Source organism: Anabas testudineus, chromosome 12 (genome assembly GCF_900324465.2).
Source record: "Anabas testudineus chromosome 12, fAnaTes1.2, whole genome shotgun sequence".
In the NCBI taxonomy this organism is placed as follows: Eukaryota; Metazoa; Chordata; class Actinopteri; order Anabantiformes; family Anabantidae; genus Anabas; species Anabas testudineus.
Window position 1 is genome coordinate 3947256 of NC_046621.1, and position 14954 is coordinate 3962209.

A 14954-nucleotide genomic window follows, 5' to 3' on the forward strand; every position below is an offset into this window, starting at 1 on the left:
CCTGTTTTCCACAGAATCCTTCATTTCCTGTGTTGTGAGTTCTCCCATTGTGTGCTTTTTTCTAGCACTATTTTGCACAACATGTTGGAAAAAACACTCTAATTGATTTAGAGAAACCAGATGTGTTTGAATATCAGCCCAAACTAAGGAAGAAAAAACTCCACTGTTTTTACTGCAATTGTTATAGCTCAGTGTTGCAGGCGTAGTTTTTTTCCTTGCTGTCTTGGCAAATGGATTACGTGTAATCCGAGTCAATATTTATGCATTAATCACCCTGCTGGAATTCTGGAGCTGCACATGCAAACGTCTCTCACATGGACCACGAAGTGTCCGTGCTGCTGCAGACTGGACTCATGTTTCCCAGATCCCTGCACCAGTTCACATGCAACAGCACGTTTCCTCTTGAATGCAATGCAATTTGGGGGGGGGGAAAAAGAATAAATATATAATAATAAAAATAAAAATGGACCCGATAACTTTAACAGCAGGGTAGGAAGAGAGAGAAAAAAAAAAAACGTCTGGCAACAGTCGATATTAAAAACATGCAGAGGGAGACAAGCTCGGGGCCTTCCAGAGTCAGGAAAAAGACTTCGGAGAGCTGCAGAAAGGAGATGGGTATGGCATTTGTATTTTCCCCCAGCCCATTGATTTGTATATGAAAACATAGCGCTTTTATTCTCCCCCCTTCTGGGCTCTGCTTCTGAGTGATCAGCTGATGAAGAGACTAGCAGCTCGCCGCTATGCTGGCTTGCTAATTCTCTCCCCCACAGCTGCAGCCGATCCTGATAGCCAGCCTGCAGACTGCACTCAGGTAAATATCCTCCTCCATGTCTTTCTTCTCAGGCTCAGGATTCAGCCAGGCTACATCGCATGGGAAGAGAGAAAGAGATGGATAAAATGTGTGTGTGTGTGTGTGCGTGTGCGTGTGTGTGCGTGTGTGCACGCGCGAGCCAGGGAAAGAGAGCGAGTGTCTGTGAGTGTGTGTGTGTGTGTGTGTGTGTGTGTGTGAGAGTGAGAGCAGGGGGAGAGAGGGAGTGTGTAGGTGTGTGTTGTAACAGATGAGAGGGAATCTTTGCCAGATTAGTCAGGGAAGAGGCAGGCTTGTTAGGAGATAGCACAGGCATGGAGCATCACATGCACATCCTGACACCCTTCCTCTCACACATGCACGGTCAATCAGGCAGCTCTCAGCTGTGTTATACATCTTGGAGGATTACCCTCCATCCCTCCAGTATTCCGCTGGAACGACTGCAGTCCCTTAGAGAGTGTAGCGGGGCTTTCAAAGCCTGCATTTGAGCCGAGCAGTGATGAGCAGGAGCTCTATTGTTGCCTCTTTAGTCCTGTTGTCTCCTTTGACTCAAATGTCTCTGCCATGTCTCTTGGTTAGGACGTGCAGGCATGCTTTCGATTTTTACTGTATGATAGCGTTTGTCACTACCAGTTCTATTTTCGAGGCTTGGCAATTGTTATCACTGTTTTCCTGTCATTATTCTGCATGGTGCTGTTCCTATTCCCCTTATCAGGAGCATTTCAGCATGCTTTAATCTCTGTCCTTGAGAAATACATGTTTACAAGTGCATGCTTTATTTTTTATGTCAATACTAATGTGTGCACCAGATATGATGCATGTTCGGATTGGACATCATAGCTTCTGTATTTCCTCTCTATTCACTCTAGCCGGGTTGCTACTGCTGCTAAACTTGCTCTTGCTGCATGCATACTCATGTTTCTGGCCTCTAATTGCCTTTGTTGAAAATACAGCGATTTTGCTGCAGATATTCGAAAAAAGGAGTGATGAATTGGATGAAAATAACTGAGGGTGCCACACACACACACACACACCCCTGTCGAAAGCCACACACCTAGAATCGCTTTCCTATCTCAGTTTTTGTGCATGAAGACAAGTGCAAAGCAAAAAAATATGGATTAATATTCATTGTATTATTTGCATTTTTAGATTCCATTTCAGCGCCTTGAATGAATTCACATTCACTGTGCATTTAAAAACTAAATTCTGCCTCCCCTCAATAATCATCTGACATCAAAGCCTCCAGATAAAATAATCTGTCCTAAATTTGCAGAGACAGCACAGTGGTTGTGTCGCTCCAGTCCATGCAAATTCAAATGAAACTGCTATGAATAAGTAAACCGTCTTTCATCTGAATACAAAACCACACTCTATAATTCTGAATGCTTAAATTCTAGCTGGCCCTGCTAATTAGATGGAGACTGAGAGCTTTTTAATTTGTGGGTTTTACACTTGGACTCCACAGTTGCTGTCTGTAGGTTGCTGTCTTTGAAAACATACTTTGTTCGGTGTGGAGAGGTTTCTGAGAACTGTCACATGAAAGCCAAAGGTCACAGTTCTTCTCCTTTCCCGACATACCCCAGTTGTTATTGTCTGCTAGCAATGCAGGAGTATGAAATAAACCAGTGAAGAATGTACATAGAGCACATGTTATGTCATACGTGTACAATGTTTCATCCACCTTACTCTACCTCTAAGTTTCTTTGAGTTTGTTAGCCGTCCCCACCCATCCCTCCCTCTTCCTGCAGCCTGAAGCAGGCGAGAACGGATCCCTGGAGGAGATGGAAGAGGACATCAGTCTGAAGAAGCGTAAAGGTGATCATCATGGAGAAAAAGAGCTCCAGACTGGACCAGAAACAGGTGAAAAGGTCAAAAGGAAGCGAGGGCGCCCACCAGCAGAGAAGCTGCCTCCGAATCCACCTGAACTCACCAGAACACTGAACACACTGGTGGATATGGTTATCAACTACAAGGACGGGTAAGGCTGCTCAGTTGTTTATGGACTGTGCCATGATACTGTCATGAAGATCTAATATTATTATATTATTATCGAAATGCAGATAACTATTCTTAGAACAGGTATTAATACAAATTTAAATGCACTGCTCTAAATGTTGAATAGCAGTGCTTTGCAATATATGTTAATGCCAGCATGCTAACATTGTATTAATTCTCCCAGTCTATGCATAAGCAGTTAGTTCTAGAAATAAAAATATTAAATTGGTGATTACCTGTCAATTGTAAAGAATAAAAAACAGTATTCGATAACTACAGATGACAACATGATTTAATTATAATCTATGTATAATGTACAGATTGTAAATTCACATTTAAGTTTGTGATTTTACTATGATTAGAATAACAGTTCTACAAAGGGAAAACGGGCACTACATTGGGATAAATTGGGATTTGTTATCCAGAGATAATAAGATAAGGTATAACTGCAGCCTTATGACATTATGAGCAACCCAGGCTATTCTGGGCCTCTGTAAATGTCAACCATATGCTGGCACAATCATCAACCCCTTTCTTTATAAAATGAGATCATGAGATTATGAATTTATCCCATCCTCCAGGTTGGGTCGACAGATCAGTAAAGGCTTTGTGCAGCTTCCCTCTAAGAAGGAGGTACCTGAGTACTATGAGCTGATCCGAAAACCTGTGGACTTCAGAAGGATCAGGGTAAAGTGAACATCCATCCACTTAAATAGTCAATAATTCAAATAGATGTTGTACATTTGCACTGACAAAGAAATGATCGATCTATAATTTTAATGGTAGGTTTATTTTAACAGTCAGAGACAGAAAAACACATTTCAGAAAAGTTATAAATTGATTTGCATTTTAATGAGTGAAATAAGGATTTGACCCATCAGCAAGATTTCTGGCTCACAGGTGTCTTTTCTACAGGTAACGAGCTGAAATTAGGAGCTCTTTCCTAAAGGCAGTGCTCCTAATCTCAGCTCAGACCTGTAGAATAGACACCTGGCCAAGACCAAAGAGCTGTTCAAGAATGCCAGGGACAAGATTGTAGACCTACTTAAGGCTGGAATGGGCTACAGGCCCCTTGCCAAGCAGCTTGGTGAGAAGGTGACAACAGTTGGTGCGATTATTCGCGAATGGAAGAAACACAAAACAACTTCCTCGGTCTGGGGCTCCATGCAAGATCTCACCTCGTGGAGTTTCAATGGTCATGAGAACAGTGAGGAATCAGCCCAGATCTACACAGGAGTCAATGATCTCAAGGCAGCTGAGACCACAGTCACCAAGAAAACTATTCACTCTGTGAAGGACTAAAATCCTGCAGCGCCTGCAAGGTGCCTCTGCTCATGAAAGCACATGTACAGGCCGTCTGGAGTTTGCCAAAGAAAACATCTGAATGATTCACAGGAGAAGTCGAGGAAAGTGTTGTGGTCAGATGAGACCAAAATCCAGCTCTTTGGCATCATGTCAACTTGCCTTGTTTGGAGAAGGAGGAATGCTGCCCATGACCCCACGAACACAATCCTCCCCATTAAACATGGAGGTGGAAACATTATGCTTTGGGGGTATTTTTCTGCTAAGGGGACAGGACAACTGCACCGCATCAAAGGGTTGAAGGAGAGGTCATGTAACGTCAAATCTTGGGTGAGAAAATCTGTCCCTCAGCCAGGGCAATGAAAAAGGGTCATGGATGGATATTCCAGCATGACACTGAACCAAAACACACAGCCAAGGCAACAAAGGAATGGCTCAAGAAGAAGCACATAGCGGTCCTGGAGTGGCCCAGCCAGTCTCCGGACCGTAATCCCATCTGTGGAGGGAGCTGAAGGTTCGAGTGGCCAAACACCAGCTTCGAAACCTTAATGAGTCGGAGAGGATCTGCAAAGAGGAGTGGGACAAAACCCTCCTGAGATGTGTGCAAACCCGAAGGCCGGCTACAACAAAAGTCTGACCTGTGATTGCCAACAAGGACTAAGCCCTGTTTTGCGAAGGGGTCAAATCCTTATTTCACTTATTAAAATGCAAATCAATTTGTTGTTGTTATTCTGTGTCCCACTGTTAAAATAATTTACCATTAAAATTGTAGACTGACAATTTATTTGTCAGTGGTTAAACGCACAAAATCAGCAGAGGATCAAATACTTTTTTCCCTCACTGTTCTACAACACGCTGTAGATGTGAAAGAGGACGTTATTTTGAGAAAACTGCACAAATGAAAACCTGAACAAGTATAGAAAGCTGACTCACTTGAGTGGCTTGAAACAACGATTTTTAGAGCTGGTGATGTTAATGGACACACTCTTCAGTGCTGCATATTATATATAGGTGTTAGGTAAATGCACCAAACCAGACTAATAGTCTGCAGCTATGCACGCAGCCCTCTGAGTGAGTCTGAAGCTGTGGACTGAGCCAGCACTGCTCCAAACTCCAAAAAGATAAAACATTAATCAAATCATTGACTCACTCTCACTCCCAAAACCAGTAAAATATGTATGTCCACATAACACTGCGATGGCTTCTTCTGTAGAAGAAGTTGTGTCTTTGGAGGTTTAAAAAAGTCACTAAATCTGAATTTACAGTATGAGCACCCACCACAGCAACAAAATTTAACATGACACCTGTTCTGTATCATATTTTGTACGACTTAAACTTTGTTTGCTCCTGTAAATAACATCAGGACTTAACTGAGATTTAAGTAGATAGAGTTAAAGCAATAGTTTAACGTTTTGGGAAATAGGCTTTTTTGTTTTTTTACTGAGATTCAGATGAGAAAATAAATATCTTGTTTACTTTAACTAGAAAAAACGTTCCAGCACGTAACCCTCTGCAAAATCTCTAGTTTGCACAGTTTTGCTTTTGTAAAACAACTAAAGTGTAAGTACATAATAATTAGAGAGCCTTGTATTTTCTGTATTTCATTATAAGAGTACCCTCTCCAGAGCTGAGAGGGCGTCATTATGAACGGTTTATTATCAGCTGATTATTCATTGCGACAGTTGTATTAAGACGCTGACCCTCTGCTTCACAGGAACGTGTGCGTAACCACAAGTACAGAAGTGTCGGGGATTTGGAAAAGGATATTTTCCTCCTGTGTCACAATGCTCAGACCTATAACTTGGAGGGATCTCAGGTGGGAATTCTTTAATTTGAAATCAAGAAAATTGTTTTTCACAGCCTCCACTCTGCTATTGTAGTCGTAAATGGAGTTGGATGTCGATGTGGCGAGAAACAGCCCATGTTCTCACCTGTGTCTGTGTTTACCACTGCAGATCTACGAGGATTCAATTGTCATTAAGTCTGTTTTCGAGAGTGCGAGACAGAGAATTGTCACAGACGAGGAACAGAAAGAGACGGTTAGTGCCAGTCACAGCGATAACGGCGGCAGAGCTGAAGACCAATTTGTTCCATCAGCAGGTGAGAGTTGAAACTCAAACATCAGGAGAGACGCTGATTCGTACAGGTGATGGAAAGTGTGTCGGCTGTGGTGACGTTCAACAATCTGACTTATAAATTACTGGAACATGTGAAAACGTGTTTTTTATGAGTTTTATCCTGTTTTCTCTTTATTACAATCAGTGAAACCGTTAGCGATGCAGCTAAAGAAGGGGACTAAGGAGGAGAGAAGCAGAAACACCATAGCCAAGAGGCTCCACAGTGATGTAGACAGCGACGAGGATCTAGAAGATAATACCACAAAAGATGAAGGTTGAACTGAAAGCCCCTGCTTTTTTTGTATTCTTATTCATGTCTATTCTCCGCCACATCCCCTTTCATTTGGTTTCTTCATTTTATAAGTGAAAGAAAGGTCTTTGAAAATAAAGCGGGAAGGACCACTCGAAGAGAAGCACTTACGGAACAATGCTTTTTCTTTTAGATAATTCATGCCACTCAAACACATCTTGCTGCACATAGTGCTGTTCTTTTCATTTAGCTGGTCTTTTACAATAATACTAATTTCCGTTTTATCTGCCTTAGTCCATGTGATTGCTTCTGCAGATATTATGTAAAACACCAGTTTCACTGACTGTTTTTAATCCGTATATTTGATTGTATGAAATGCCTTCATATGTCTTGGAGCATGATATGTATGTATATCTCTCCTGAAGCTGGCTCCTCCACAGCAGCACCCGAGATGACAGTGTTAATGTGTTCAGGTGTAGAGAATTGAAGCACACGGGAGGTGGTTTTAACAAAAATGAGAAGAAACGAGCAATGGAAGTTAGTTGATTGTTGCTACAGCTTTGACTTTAAAACATACTAGACGTACAAAGTCAGAGATTTACTGTATTTAGTAATGACAGTTTGCCTTTTGTCTGTTTCTGATACTTGGTGGAAAAAGTTTGGGGTCTAATCAATAATATTCAAGTTGAACATTTGTATTCCTTGTGCTATAGTATATTCACATATTGTACAGTTTGTGTGAAGATTAAGTAAAAAAAAAATTACTTTTCATTTTCTCTCCTGGTTAATGGGGAGAATGGAAAATGTCATTGTTAAGACAATCCCTGGAAACATGTATCACTCAAACACTTGCAAAATAAATTTTAACAAAAACTACAACTGATTATTATTATTAGTTATTGTAGCACTTTTTAATTAAACCACCATTATATGTGTTTTTGCCAGTGTACCAATAGGTGGTGCAAGAGAACTGTTTGTTAATCTCTAAAATTCTTATATAAGTGACGGTTTAACCACATGTAAGTAACAGTGTTAACCATGTTTTTCATTTATTGATAAATGCACTAAAGAGAAAATTATGTTTTGTACAGTTAAGATTACAACATATTTGAACAAATACAAACATACCAACATGTGAATAGAATAGAACATGATTGTGAATAATAATGAACTTACTCCTACAGACTTAGTGTAAAAATACCTTTTAAAGTAACTCTCACATGATTAATCACATGTAGACCTGGGCCAGCCAATCAGAGATACAGATTGATGCCACAGCTACCATAATATTTTGTATTGTTTTTTATTTAATATAAAATAATATAAAACATTTTGCTGACATGGTTTGGGTCCATTTGTTACCTTAGAGTATTATTTCTATCATAATGAGAGTGGTCATTGCCCTGATTATTGTGATGCTGAAGACATAAATGTGAATGCCATGTTTTGGCCTATAAGCCACCAGATCTAAATCCAGTTGGGCATCTGGGAGATTTTGGAGCAGCATTTTAGACCTCAGTTTCCACCACAATCATCAAAACATTTGTGCTGTACACACAAGTATATTATAATAATTTGGTGAAAGGACACTTTCCACACTGAGTGTGTAACAAGAGCTGGTTAATCACTAACATAGCACATTCTAGCTTTCTCTTTAACAGATGTACAATAAGAGTGATGTCAATCTTGTCACCCAACATCCAACAAGACAGCAAAGAAGCACATTTTGAACTTGTGTTTTTAGCTTTAGTGTCAGAAAGGCTCCAAACAGTGAAACAGCAATCCTCCTTTAGCTTGAAAGCGAAATTGTCAGTAAAAATCTGGCCGGTTACAGAGCTGTCTTTCTGCCGCATGTTGGATTTAATCTATTTACAGCATTTTAGGCTGGGAGGAGCAGTTTCCCACAGTTTTATATTAGGAAGAGAACAACTTGGATTAAACCACATGGGTCTGGAAAAAAGATGCTGAAAGCTGCAGAGAGCTGCACACTGAGCTAATTCTCTGTGGCATTCTCAGTTTATGCAAACCTTTCACATTGCAGGCAATAACATCTTACAGGAGATTTGAACACTTATTGTTTCAGTAGTGAGTTCCTGACTGAACATACAGTGCACTAGTAGTAACAGTGTGCAGAAACAACAAAGAATGGTGTCTGTGAGCCAGATGACAGGCTTATGGTACTGTGCTTTCACCTGTGAATGCATCATATAAAGTCATGGATACAGGCAAAGGCAAACAGTTACCTGCAGCCTTCAGCTTGAGATTAGTGAACTGTAAAAAGGTCTGTTCAATAACAACAGAGGGAGTCTGGTTAACTTGAGACTTTGTGTAAGCACAAGTCAAGCTCAGTGTCTTTCACACTGAAGAGAAAGTATACAGTTAAGATGACCGGATGCGCCTCTTCCTCTTCTTACACACATTGAGCCATCCAGGTCTTTAAGATAAAAGCTTTTTATATAAAAAAAACACAACACCTGTTGCTAACGTCAATCAGCTTGACCTGCCAACACACCTTTTTACTTGAACATCTGTAATTGAAAGATAATATTATAATAGCGTTTGAGCTGTAATCTGAGTCACACAGAACTTTCTCTTGTGCAAAATTCACCCTACTATATTCTGTCTGTCAGCACTTCATAGATGCCGAGATCTTATCTCACACCGACACATAGTTCAGTGTTTCACTTACAGACTTGATAGGCAAGGACAAAGTGACAGGTGAGATTTCTCATATGACGTTGTAAAAAAGGCCTCATTATTGCAAAGCTGTCCGACAGCTGACAGACATGTCTGCAGGTAGAAGAGTCTCTGAGTGTACGACCGGTGAGGTTATGCAAGAAGAAGAATTTTGTAGCAGAATAAAATGAATGGAAATCAATGGTTGCCTGAAAGACAAGAGTACTCGAAACCTAGAAGTTGATAGTTGAAATGTTTTGGAGGATGTTTTCAATATACTAGTATTAATCGACTGTCTAAAACACCCAATATGTAGAGGTTTCTGTGTGTGTGTGTGTTATTTTAATCTATGCTACCTGTATTTAACAATACTTTACCATAGAGAGGAGAGGAGCTCGGTGTATTAAGTAAATAAAAGTTATTATTATTAAATAAAAGTTCTACTTTTAGTCCAGCGCTGACTGGGTGTTCTTATCATGCTAGTCACTCAAATTAGATGATGACAGTGGTAAACATCCCACATGCTCATCATCAGCCTGTGATGTTGTCAGATGAAATCTGAGCTGTTATTTTGTGTTCAGCACCAAGAAGCTAATTAGCTAAATGCTAATGTGCTGAACTCATATTCTTTTCTCAACTGCCCAAATGAAGTGGTAGCTGTTTTCCTCAGTGATGAATGATTTCATCTGATGGCATCAATATGCAGAAAGCTTACAAGAAGTTTAATGTTCCACATCTAATAAAAAGCATCTGTCATCTAGCTCAGTGAAAGTACATTTTCTGCAGTATTCTAGAGGTAGAATAAAGTAATAATAAAGAAATGAATCCATTTCTAGTGTTGTGATGTGCTCCCATGAAGACCCATAATGAGTGTCACAAGTAAAAAGCTCCACACAGATTAACAACATCTTTGTTGAGGGGCACCTAAGAGGCGTGGGCACAAATCTCACATAAAATGACACATAAACCTAACGGAAGAACAAAGACAGAGCCATTACTGAGGGGAGATGTGCTAATGGCTTTTGGAGATTAGTGGGTCCAGAAGGTGACTTTAATCTATGGAGAAGACAATCCACTTTCTGTTTACCCACAGGACACAGATTAATAAGCAGTTAGTGTGGTCCACGTTTATTAATCACCTGTTAAATCAGCTGATTACATTTGATATCATTGTTCATTTTTCTTTTCTTCTGTCCTTTCTTTGCCAAACAAGTTTGGGTCATTTTAATTTTCTTATCACTGTATGACACTTTATTTGAAGGTCACATAGTCTCTTCTAGAGGACAACTGTCTATTACTGCTATTGTTGCCGCTCCTACACCAAGCAGGTCAAAGACTGTTGCTGCACAAAGTTACTGTCAGAGTTGGTTTATACGTAACAGACAGAACCAGTGTATCAAGGAAAGCCTGCAACATAATACCCCGAATGAACTGTATGAATGAACTCTTTCAGTGTTGCTGTTGTCGTCGTCATTGAGTCAACACAGAGCAATGCACATACAAAGCTCATAATCGTAGAAATAACTTACCTTAGCATTGTGCTTTGTGTACACCTTCTACCCCCAGAACCTCAGTTTGGAACAAAGGCCCTATTCTGAACAGAGTGACAGAGTTTTCAGTGAGCGTTCAGTGTATTTCTATTTTATTAATTGCTAATGACTAAGTGCAGAAGATTAGATTAGATCAAATCAGATCAAATGAGATGACATCATGAGTCCATGAGAATTGTAGTGTGTGTTTACATTCAGAGATCAATCCCGGCATGTTCCAAGTCAACATAATCATGTATCCTACTCCAAATCCAAATACAAGGTGTCTGTATTTTTGTAGTACTCTTTAAATGCCCGTGGTGTTCATCTTCTTCAGTGTAGATGTGCTAAGTTCATCCTGTCTCCTCCTCTCAAGCTGTCCATCTGTTCCAGGGGGGATCACAGAACTGATGGTTCAAAAGAGCCCATCACATATTCCTGCTAGATATTTCCAGCAGACAAGCCTTCTCCTCTGTCATCCAGCGCTATCAGCCCAGCTGTGGTACAGATTGACTGCAGGAACAAAATAACTAATAAATAAAATAAACTAAATCCTGCCTGAACTGTTCTTTTCCTGATTCTTTTTCTTTTCCCATTCCTGACAAAGTGGACTCACTGTGATCTCACACAATTTCTACATAAATAATACTTCATATACTGCTCTGCTTAAAAATTAATTTGTATGGAAACATTCACACATGTAACTAACTTTAAATTGATTTAGTATGTGACACTGTAGATCTCTGTAGGATGCGTGTTGGCATTTCACTTTAGTGTATTTTTGTGAATGCATATCAAAGTGGAGTAAACCGAACAGATTCACAGGAGCATTAGAAAATATGTTTACTTCAACATTATGTGACAAATATTTAAGTTTATGAAAATAGATTCCCACCTGTTTCAGTGTACGACAAGGAATCTTGCACTGATTGATGGAGAATGTAGACCTGCCTTGATGTGCAACTGAAATAAAGTTATAGAGGCCACAGCCAGACACAGACCTACTGTAAGGTAAATGTAATAACCGACGCCTAGTCAGCAGGTGTGGTTCCAGTTAAATGTGCTGTATGACGCAAACTGCACTGTGTACAAAATAAAGCACATTATCTTTGTGCTGTCAGCGTAATGCAAATCGGAGTTAAATTGTCACATTCTAATCCTTATTTATGTCTAAACCCGAAACACTATAAATCATCTGAATGTTTGCTTTAGTCCTTTGTGTCGATTACAATGTGGGTGATCATTTGGCTTGTTGACCAGACGATCACAGCTTGTTTCTATGGTGATCTTCAGCTTCCTATTCTTCTTCTTCTTCTTCTTTTTTCAATTCGATGACAAAGGTCAACTTTGCTCCAGTGGTCACACTGGGCTTGTGGTAATGTGTATGGAAAGAAACCTGTGAGAAACTTTGACTGTGGGAACTACAGCGTGAGCATGTGCACACTGTAGTTCCCTTTATGTATTCACATATGTGACGTTTGTCTTACCAAGCAGACCGTCATGTGAACAGTACAATACAACCACTTTCTATGATACCTTTCCTTCATACAACATTTAATTTGATTCTCTACTACAGTTTACTTTTATTTTTTTAATCAGCAAACTGTCTGAAATAACTTTTTTCTATGTTGCACAGAAGCAGCACATTAGCAGTACAAAGTATTTAGTTAGATACGAACAGCGTGTGTTTGAGAAGTCAAACAGGTTGATTACATTACATGTTGTTCTTACTTGTCTTCGCTGTGTAGGAAGACATATGAAAACACTCTGTGCCTTCATACGCCTTCAGATTTTTATCCTTGCATACAATATTAACACATTTCCTCTGGTTCAGTGGAATCTACTGTATGTGCAGATTAACAACTGAAAATAAAAACAAAAGCTATATTTACATTTAGTATTCATCACATTTGTTAGCTTGTATTCTTTGTTTCTTGAAGCAGTAGCGCCACCAACTGGCAAGAATATGTAAAACACGGCTCAGCAGTGCCTCTTGTGGTCAAGAACTTCACTACCTTTACAGGTTTGGCACAAAGATGAGTTTTACATTGTAATAAAAGCACAAAACAAGCAAAGTGTAAATGCATAATAAATAAGAGAGCACAAAAACTTTACAGACTTCCAGTTCTGACAGTGTCAGCAGCATTATATATTAATATTCACTGTGCATTATACGTGTTTGCACAGTTTCTTGGTATGATAACCACTTACTGCCTTACAGTATATGTATCTGCTTTGCTTTCTGACAATGTCTCTTAGTACAGACATTTAGGAGGCGTTAATACTAATACATCAAATTAACATTCTTCTCACTGACATGTATGGATTTTAAGTCTTTAAATCTCACAGCACCCTGCAAAGAGTGGAGAAAAGGTGGGAACATGCTTGTTTTCCAAATGAGCCTGCAGTTCTCCTCCCCTGCCACTGCTTGTCAAGACCATCGCCTCAGCACCAGCTGCCGTGGGGAAGCAGGACGTGCACTTTGACTGGAGGAATCTGACACAATTCTCATCACAATGCCTTGCACTCCACTTCAGAGGTATGCTATTCTGATCGTGATGTCTTCAGCAGCAAAAGATGTCTGGGCCGTCATGCCTCCTGAAACATTATGGAAAGTAGTGCTCTGTCCACTTTTAAATAGAAGTTGTATTGTGCCGTTGTGGCATGCATTTAATTTAAGTCAGATATTACATCACTTGCTAAGAATATGTGTGATCAGCAGGTGTCAGCAGGTCCACTGCTCACTGTTAATGCTGGCCTGCACAGTCACAATCGATCTAAACCTGCGACACATTTTCCAGGTCCTCTATAGTCAAGTCCTGTTCTTTGATGTGACCTCTAGCCAAGCATCCTACCTCCTTACATGTGCACTTTCCATTCTCTGCTATTACAGATCCTACTCCTGAGCCTGACCTGCTGAGGGCAGCAGACTGGATCGGGAGCACAGCGTTCAGTCGGATCCGGTGGGAGCAGGTGTTCTGCCGCTCAATGACAGTAGAGCACAGCTGGAATTTGAAAGCTGCCTGAAAGCCTCTGCGGAAGTTCTCGTTGAAGAACCCGTAGATGATGGGGTTGACGCTGCTGTTGAAGAAGGCCAACCAGTGAGCTAGGGGATACACGTAGATATTAATTACACGATACTGATACTCTGTCAGGCTGGCGTAATCACTCAGCATCATCAGGGTCCACAGAGGCAGCCAGGACAGGATAAAGAGCAAAGCCACAACCAGCAGCATCATGATCACCTTCTTCTTTTTCCTTGAAACTATGAGACGACTTTCCATGCTTAATTTGTTGTTGTCACTTCCTTCTCTAGACACAATTCCACTGCCCCTCATTGGAAGAACAGTGGTTTTGAAGAGGGTGAAGCCAATGCGGGCGTACATGATGACAATAAGAGTGAGGGGGGCAAGATAGATGTTAGCAAAAAGGACAGTGGTGTAGATTTTCCTCATCTCCTGACTGGGCCAATTTTCGCGGCACCAGTAGAATGGGTAGGTGTCATTTTTGTGGCTGAGGACTATTCGCACGCTCTGCTCCTTTGTGACCTGGAGCATGACCCCTGAGGGGCACATGATGGACACAGCCAGGACCCATATGACGATGATAACTAGCTTTGAGATAGTGATAGTCAGCTTCTGCTTGAAAGGGTAGACAATGCAGCGGAACCTATAACAGGGGTTGGGAAGAAGTGCACAAAAGAATATAAGTCTCTTAGAATAAAATATATCTGGTAATATCCTGTGAAACAATTAAACCCTCACCTGTCAACAGCTATTGCCACCAGAGTGAAGACAGATGCTGACACAGAAATCCCTTGAACCATTCCACTTAGCTTACACACCACACTACCAAATGGCCATCCTGCAATAAAGCGGTAAAAAAGCATAGTTTTTTTAATTTAATACTCCAGCTTCAATTTATGCATGTTACTTTACATTTATACCTGTTATGATGTTGTCCACCAATGTGGTCGGCATGCAAAAAATGCCGACCAACAGGTCACTGATGGCGAGATTGAGGATGAACAGATTGGTGACGGTGCGCATGTTCCTGCTGCGCAGCACGATGAAGCACACCACTCCGTTTCCCACCATGCACACCACAAAGATCAGAAGGTAAGAGATGGTGAAGACTGCAGCCACAGACGGCTTATGGAGGTAGAAGTCGACGTAGGTGATGCTCTGATGGATCAAAGGGTTTTCTTGCTGACTTGATGAATTCAGGCCTCCCTGAAGTGCCTCCAAAGTAAAGTTGAGAACTAGATTCTGAGTCAT

At 40.6% G+C, this 14954-nt stretch overlaps 2 protein-coding genes across 2 annotated transcripts; one reads left to right on the plus strand and one right to left on the minus strand.

Moving 5' to 3' along the window:
• Positions 1–558: 558 nt before the first annotated feature.
• On the plus strand, positions 559–7319 carry LOC113158284 (probable global transcription activator SNF2L2). The gene is made up of 6 exons (XM_026354069.1): positions 559–811; positions 2557–2786; positions 3385–3490; positions 5820–5921; positions 6061–6205; positions 6368–7319. The coding sequence occupies exons 1-6, from the start codon at positions 716–718 to the stop codon at positions 6499–6501; spliced, it is 813 nt and encodes a 270-aa protein (XP_026209854.1). The 5' UTR covers positions 559–715; the 3' UTR covers positions 6502–7319.
• Positions 7320–13454: 6135 nt separating this feature from the next.
• LOC113159390 (neuropeptide FF receptor 2-like) lies at positions 13455–14954 on the minus strand. Its single transcript, XM_026356050.1, has 3 exons — positions 14624–14954; positions 14442–14541; positions 13455–14346 (listed from the first exon to the last, which is right to left on the minus strand). The coding sequence occupies exons 1-3, from the start codon at positions 14952–14954 to the stop codon at positions 13455–13457; spliced, it is 1323 nt and encodes a 440-aa protein (XP_026211835.1).